The sequence below is a fragment of the Pseudophryne corroboree genome, chromosome 5 (genome assembly GCF_028390025.1).
Source record: "Pseudophryne corroboree isolate aPseCor3 chromosome 5, aPseCor3.hap2, whole genome shotgun sequence".
In the NCBI taxonomy this organism is placed as follows: domain Eukaryota; kingdom Metazoa; phylum Chordata; class Amphibia; order Anura; family Myobatrachidae; genus Pseudophryne; species Pseudophryne corroboree.
In genome coordinates, this window is record NC_086448.1 from 815,631,405 (window position 1) to 815,639,958 (window position 8,554).

The 8,554-nt window shown below is 42.6% G+C and overlaps 1 protein-coding gene across 1 annotated transcript in view; it reads left to right on the forward strand.

Moving 5' to 3' along the window:
- KCNV1 (potassium voltage-gated channel modifier subfamily V member 1) overlaps window positions 1-8,335 on the forward strand; it is a 144,293-nt gene extending 135,958 nt beyond the window's left edge. The window contains exon 2 of the mRNA XM_063924489.1: window positions 7,638-8,335. Coding sequence (XP_063780559.1) covers window positions 7,638-8,146 — 509 coding nt within the window. The 3' untranslated portion in view covers window positions 8,147-8,335. The remainder of the gene's footprint in view (window positions 1-7,637) is intronic.
- Window positions 8,336-8,554: the final 219 nt, after the last annotated feature.

Here is an 8,554-nt window from a genome sequence, read left to right on the forward strand (position 1 = left end):
GACAAGTGGTCCGGATCACATCTTCAGATGCATCGGTTAATCACCGTATCCCCCTGGGCCAGGGTGTCTCTCTTGTGGTGGCTGCAGAGTGCTCACCTTCTCAAAGGTCGCAGATTAGGCATTCAGGACTGGGTCCTGGTGACCACGGATGCAAGCCTCCGAGGGTGGGGGGGCAGTCACATAGGGAAGACATTTTCAAGGGCTGTGGTCAAGTCAGGAGACTTGCCTTCACATCAATATCCTGAAATGAAGGGCCATATACAACGCCCTAAGTCAAGCGGAGACCCTGTTCGCAACTAATCGGTGCTGATTCAATCAGACAACATCACCGCAGTGGCTCATGTAAACCGCCAAGGCGGCACAAGGAGCAGGGTGGCGATGGCGGAAGCCACCAGAATTCTTCGATGGGCGGAGAATCACGTACAAGCACTGTCAGCAGTGTTCATTCTGGGAGAGAACAACTGGGAAGCAGACTTCCTCAGCAGGCACGACCTCCACCCGGGAGAGTGGGGACTTCATCAAGAAGTCTTCGTGCAGATTGTAGGTCGGTGGGAACTGCCACAGGTGGATATGATGGCATCCCGCCTCAACAAAAAGCTACAGAGGTATTGCGCCAGGTCAAGAGACCCTCAGGCGATAGCTGTAGATGCACTGGTGACACCGTGGATGTTCCAGTCGGTTTATGTGTTTCCTCCTCTTACTCTCATACCCAAGGTGATGAGAATCATAGGAAAAGGAGGAGTGAGAACAATACTCATTGTTCCGGATTGGCCAAGATCTGCAAGAAATGCTCACAGAGGACCCATAGCCTCTGCCTCTCAGACAGGACTTGTTGCAGCAGGGGCCCTGTCTGTTCCAAGACTTACCGCGGCTGCGTTTGTTGGCATGGCGGTTGAACGCCGGATCCTGGCAGAAAAAGGCATTCCGGATGAGGTTATTCCTACACTGATAAAGGCTAGGAATGAGGTGACGGCTAAACATTATCACCGTATATGGCGGAAAAAATGTTGCTTGGTGTGAGGCCAGGAATGCCCCTATGGAGGAATTCCAGCTGGGCCGTTTCCTTCACTTCCTACAGTCGGGAGTGACATTGGGCCTGAAATTGGGTTCCATTAGGGTCCAGGTTTCGGCCCTATCCATTTTCTTTAAAAAAGAACTGCCTTCTCTTCCTGAAGTCCAGACGTTGTATAGGGAGTGATGCATATTCAGCCCCCTATTGTGCCACCAGTGGCACCTTGGGATCTTAACGTGGTGTTGAGTTTCCTGAAATCTCACTGGTTTGAGCCACTTAAGACCGTGGAGTTAAAATATCTCACGTGGAAAGTGGTCATGCTATTGGCCTTAGCTTCGGCTAGGCGTGTGTCAGAATTGGCGGCTTTGTCATGTAAAAGCCCCTATCTGGTTTTCCATATGGACAGGGCAGGATTACGGACTCGTCCGCAATTTATGCCGAAGGTGGTGTCATCTTTTCATTTGAACCAACCTATTGTGGTGCCTGCGGCTACTCGTGACTTGGAGGATTCCAGGTTACTAGATGTAGTCAGGGCTTTGAAGATTTATGTTGCCAGAACGGCTAGAGTCAGGAAGACTGACTTGCTGTTTATCCTGTATGCATCCAACAAGCTGGGTGCTCCTGCTTCAAAGCAAACTATTGCTCGCTGGATCTGTAACACGATTCAGCAGGCTCATTCTGCGGCTGGATTGCCGCATCTAAAATCGGTAAAAGCCCATTCCACAAGGAAGGTGGGCTCTTCTTGGGCTGCTGCCCGAGGGGTCTCAGCATTACAGCTTTGCCGAGCAGATACTTGGTCGGGTTCAAACACTTTTACAAAATTCTACAAGTTTGATACCCGGGCTGAGGAGGACCTTGTGTTTGCCCATTCGGTGCTGCAGAGTCATCCGCACTCTCCCGCCCGTTTGGGAGCTTTGGTATAATCCCCATGGTCCTTACGGAGTCCCCAGCATCCACTAGGACGTTAGAGAAAATAAGATTTTACTCACCGGTAAATCTATTTCTCGTAGTCCGTAGTGGATGCTGGGCGCCCGTCCCAAGTGCGTACTTCTTCTGCAATACTTGTATATAGTTATTGCTTAATTAAGGGTTATGTTATGTTGGCATCCGTTTGTTGATGCTCTGTTGTTGTTCATACTGTTAACTGGGTATGTTATCACAAGTTATACGGTGTGATTGGTGTGGCTGGTATGAGTCTTACCCTGGATTCCAAAATCCTTTCCTTGTTATGTCAGCTCTTCCGGGCACAGTTTCCTTAACTGAGGTCTGGAGGAGGGGCATAGAGGGAGGAGCCAGTGCACACCAGTAGTCCTAATTCTTTCTTAGAGTGCCCAGTCTCCTGCGGAGCCCGTCTATTCCCCATGGTCCTTACGGAGTCCCCAGCATCCACTACGGACTACGAGAAATAGATTTACCGGTGAGTAAAATCTTATTATTTCAACACAGCAGAATATATAGTTTGTTCTATAAGATGCTTTATTCCCTGAATTTAGAATCCAAGGCCATGCTGTAAATATTATATTATTAATTATAGACACAACATTTTCACTAAATAATGCGCAATTCAAGTCTCGATGCAGACAGTAAGAAATGAGCGTAAGGTTACAAGAAGTGGTAAAAAAAACTAAAAGCACTAGTATGGGCTGGACATTAGCTACTGTATGTGCTGGTTAATGTATTTATTGATTAACAGTTTCTTATATTTCTTATACAGCACAACAAATTCCATTGCACTTTAAATTTGGAAACAATTGGAAACAACAGTAGAAAAAAATCAAGACTGGGCAATAACAGACATTTATAGAGGCAGAAAGGCCCTGCTTGCAATCTAAAGGGAGGTAGGCATTGATACACAAGGATAGGTGCTACCTATTGCATAATGGTCCACCAGATTGCAAAGTTTCTTAGTGGGCTGTATCATATGGTCACACAGCAATGTTGGCCTGTGGTCAGGATGATGAGAAAGTGAAGAAAGAGAAAATATGTGAGGATATGAGTGGTCTCTACAGTGGGGAAGTAATTGGATAGGAAAGTTTATGAAGGTTATGTGGGCAGTTTCAGAATTTGATAAGCTTGCATGAAGAGGTCAGTTTCCAGGGATCGTTAGAAGGTTTGGAGATCAGAGGAGAGAGTCTTATTGTGCGTGGTAGAGCATTCCACAGAGTGAATGCAGCCCGTAAAAAGTCCTGCAATTGTGAATGGGAGCGAATAATGAGTGTGGAAGAGAGACGTAGATCTTGTGAAGAGTGAAGAGATTGGGTTGGAAGATATTTTGAGATAAGCAAAGAGATGTACGTTGGTGTAGTTTGTGTAATGGCCTTCTGGCTGAGTAAAAGTATATTGAATATGGTAGAATACAGATAACCTATGGAGGGACTGACAGAGCGGCTCCACAGACGATGAACATCTAGCGAGGAAGATTACCCGTGCAGCTGCAATCAGAATGGATTGTAGTTGTGAGAGTCAATTTTTTGTAAGACCAGTAAGAAGACTATTGCAATAATCAATGCGGGAGATAATGAGAGTATGGATTGGAGTTTTTGCTGTGTCTTAGTGTAACACTGCAAAAGGTTAATGTAGTCAGGGCTGCATCGACCACTATGAAAGATCAAGGATTGTAAAGGGATATGCATCGAACCTTGTAAAACAGACAGGTGAGTAAGTTGATGGCTTCAAGCTATAATTTAGCTATGCATTCTACTATATGACAGCTAGAGCTATGGGCAGTTTCTCCACATGTCCTTCTTAGAAGGATTACTGCATGCCTACTGTAGTCTTGTATTGAGACTTTGAAAAACATTATTTATACCTGTGGAACATGTTTCTCCTAGACATGTAATGATACTAAACTTGGTGTTTGACTAGTTGACGTAACAGGTCCTCAGCTGAGACACTTATTATATCTAAAAGCTCTATCTGTAGATAGTGAATGGAAAAAAATCGATATATCAATTCATTACATTATATACAATTATTTTGTATTATATTTTACCAATTATTTTTACTTAAAAACACTCTACACTGCTTTGCATATTCTGTTTGTATGGATGGGGCTTGAACCCTATGCAAGTAAAAGCTTGGACACTCCTATGCTCCCATAACACACCACAGAATTCTGTGCCAGTGTAGGCTTTTTACGGAGGAGAGTTAATGGGATACATGAGATAAAGAACAAATAAATGGGGGAAGACACAAGAAAGATCAGGGTGGAGGCAGGAAAGTAAAGGGAGATGTTGGTGAAGATGTATAGGACCACATCGAACCTAAGGATGAAATCAAAGGAGTAAACTTGACACATGAAGGAGATCAAGGGAGTCAAACAACATACATCAGAGGACCACACTAAGGGGATTATTCAAGACCCAAAGGGGTTATGTGGGAATTACCAAAAGAAATTAAAAGACACAGGCGAGAGACCAGACACATGGAGGAAATAATAGAAGATAGAAAGGACAAATCTGGGGGCTAGGCAAGAGATATCAAAGAGAGAGAGAGTGACAATTATAGCAATGAACCGAGGCAAAGAATAAGAGAAATAGCGTGATGTAATAGAGTTTGAGATTGCCATAGGTGCGGGATGTCGGCCGATCTCGGACATTTTATTAAAGGGGCAGTCACTTACAAGGCAAGGTTTGGTTTTCATTATATATACAGCAAAGTTCCTCTTACCAGCGAAAAAGGCAAGAAGCATATAAACTGGGTACAAAGTATATATTTTGTGTGCGCTGGGAATAGTCTCTGATAATTACACCTTTGGCCAATTCAGGGCACTTTTTTTGATTGTGCCTGCCCTTAGGCTTTGGCCACACATAGCGGTTTGGCGGGTCCCATTCATCCATAACAGCTTGGCAGATGGAGCGTTTTGGGTTCCCACACTAGCCTTTCCGCAGGATGCTGCTGCACAGGATCCGGCCAGTGCCACAAACAGATTTCAAGTAGAACAGAGTGCGGCACAACTGCACTTTGTGAACACATACATTCAAATGTATGTGTTCTAGTTGAAATCCGGTCCTCCTGTCATCCTGCTCAACCACAGCATGCTGCGGTTGGGTCCGGTGGATGCGGCACTACCACATATGTGTGGACGACCACACAGGGGGCTATGTGTGGCCCAAGCCTTAAAGTTCCCTTTATCCATAAAGGGCAGTATCACTTCAGTAGAATTATCTTAGAGATTGTTTCCTATTTGGCTTACAAATACTAGGCACTCCCGCTACTTGAACCTGTTCTTCTTGGATTATTTAATACAGTACCTGTTTTTGTAACAACCCAGCTTAATATTAACTACACGCTTGTATAATAAGTTGCCTTACTACTTATAATGCTCTTGTGTGCCAGTTCGGCAAGCATCTTACTAAATATTGATGGTCCTACCTGGCTTGCATAGGACTATTTGCTTGTAGGCCAGACAGGCTTATAAGTGAATATCTGCTACCAACATCTACTTGGGACACTCTCAAGTTATTATGGGGCACATATGACAATGAATAATATTATTATCACTTTATATTACCAATGATAAATGCTGCTCCTTATTGTCATTTGTTCAAACACATGACAGGAGCTGATTGGCTGGAGCACCATGCATCATTTGTATTGAGTGATAACATGTATACATCTGCTTACAATTAAGTCTGTCGGCTTTGGCTAATACACCAGTATAGACTTCTGCGTATGGAATGTGTGAGCAGGAGTATAGGGTTTCTGCCTGTGGGATTTCAGGGGTTAGGAAAGGATGACATTGTTTGAGTACAGTATATCATTACTTAGCTAGTGTCCTACATTTTATGCAGCGTAAATGTATACTAGTTTCCATTTGTATTTTTACAGGAATACAGAAAATATATAGTAATAACAATGCATTACGCATATAATAATGAAAAAATATACATATATACACATGATGAAGTCCAAATAGGACGAAACGCGTTGGGTGTTACTTGATTTAACCAATCCCCATAAGTTAAGATATTTATTCCTCTCTTGTGTTATAATGTTATATGTTTATTTATTTCTCTTCTCTTCTAATGTTCTAGTTTTAACATGTACATGTGAAGTCTCTAGGCGTTTTTATCTTTGATATTCTGTTTTGTGCTACATTTTGTGAATAAATGACTGTAACTATTTTTATATAATACACTTAGTCTTCCAAATCTCTTTGACACCATTGGTCGCTTAGAATACCTTATTCCTTTTTTCCAATATATATATATATATATATATATATATATATGTGTGTGTGTGTTAAACAGATGTGTCTTCATGCATCATTGCTGCCATCAAACAGCTCCTCTTCGTTCACTCGGTCCCGCAAGACTCAGCTAGCCTCGGACGTCTTTTTGCATCTTTTTTTTGCCAAAAATGCATCTTAGTTGCAACGTGATGCAACTAGGATGCATCCAGAGACTGTGCTGATTCATTTGTTATGCAACATTTGTATATTTGTGTGCGACTGAGTCTCTGAATCTGCATATGAAGTGCTACAATGTCGCTGCCACAACTGCTACATTGTGGTACCCACAATACACAAGTGTCACATATCAAATTAATTAGCACAGTCTCCTGGTGCATCCTAGGAGAGTTGCACGGGACCTGGTGGCTCACTCCTGCCAGGCATCTTCTGCTGTGTGGCGCATCGAGGCTAGATGTATGATGACACATCTGTATTTGTGTATATAATATATTTATATGTACATTGCTTGAAGTGGGATATATGTGTGGGATGCAGTCAATTTACCTACAAACAAAATCCCGACAGACAAAATACCGACAACCATTGACCGACAGTCAAAATCCCAACAAGGTCAAAATCCCGACATGGTCAAAATACCGACAAGGTCATAATACCATAATTTACAATGTCAACAAGTCAAAAAGTCGACATGAGTTTTCCATGATTTTTTTCATTGAAACCGACTTGGTCATACTTTACCATCCCAGTGGACCTGGAGGGGGCATATAATAGTGTGCCGAGCACAGCGAAGCACCGTGCCCAAAGCATGGTGAGCACAGCAAGCCATGCGAGGGGACGCGGTACACTTATGCGGTGTCCATGTTGACCTTTGTCGACATACACACCAAAAAAAATGAAAAACTCTTGTCAGCTTTTTGACCTGTCAACATTTTAAATATCGGGATTTTGACCTTGTCAGGATTTTGACATTGTCGGGATTTTGGCCGTCGGTCAATTGCTGTTGGGATTTTGGCTGTCGGGACTTTGATTGTAGGTATTTCATACTGATCCCATGTGTATTTACAATATGCTAAACATAGAGCAGACAACACAGTGCATTCATTCCAAATAACCCTTTAAAGAGCCTGATATCCTTCTAGACTATTAGTGGGGTCTGCTACTGTACTGTATATAGTTTTCTTGAAATACAGTATAAAAATTACATCAGCTTCTGGAAAGCAACTCCTGATCTGTAACATCTCACTGACGTGAACCGTTCTGTGTGATCAATGTGCTGGTGCAAGAATGATGGAATATAAGTCCAAAGGGGGAAAGAATGCAAAAAACACTCAAATTTATAACTATAAAGATTTTCCAAAAATGTCCATGATCAAATATCCATTTTCATCAAATATTATTCTATGACTAATCCACTTTATTTCATTGTTACAGGTTTAAAGTCTTTAGGAATGACAATTGCCCAGTGTTATGAAGAAGTTGGCCTGTTGCTCCTCTTTTTGTCGGTCGGCATTTCCATATTCTCTGCCTTGGAATATGCCGTGGAACACAGCGTCCCCGACACCACATTCACAAGTGTCCCTAGCGCCTGGTGGTGGGCGACCACCTCCATGACGACAGTAGGTTATGGAGACATCAGACCGGACACCACGCTTGGTAAAATTGTTGCCTTTTTGTGCATTTTGTCGGGAATCTTGGTTTTGGCGTTGCCAATTGCCATCATAAATGACCGTTTCGCTGCTTGTTACTTTACATTAAAGATGAAGGAAGTAGCTCTAAGGCAAAGAGAAGCATTAAAGAAACTAATGAAGAACATAAGTACGGAATCAGATATAAATGTTAACTTAAGAGACATCTACGCCAAAAGTATCATGGAAATGTTACGGTTGAAAACCAGAGAACGAGCAAGTACAAGAAGCAGCGGAGGGGATGATTTTTGGTGACCTCTGATTTATTTTATTTTCCTTCCAAGAGATGTATTTGTTTTTTGTTGCGTTTAGCTTTTTATTATTTACTTTTAATCTACAGTACTCTGCCTTTTATTTTGGGTTACAGTACGTTGACTGTCACATTATCATTCACTTATCAATGTAGATCAGTGTTTCCCAACCTCGGTCCTCAAGGCACACCAACAGTCCTGGTTTTAGTGATATCCAGGCTTGAACACAGGTGACTTAATTAGTACCTCAGTTATTTTGACTTAACCATCTGTGCTGAAGCCTGGATATCACTAAAATCTGCACTGTTGGTGTGCTTTGAGGACCGCGGTTGGGAATGCCTGATGTAGATAACACATTCCCAACCACGGTCCTCAAGGCACACCAACAGTGCAGGTTTTAATGATATCCAGG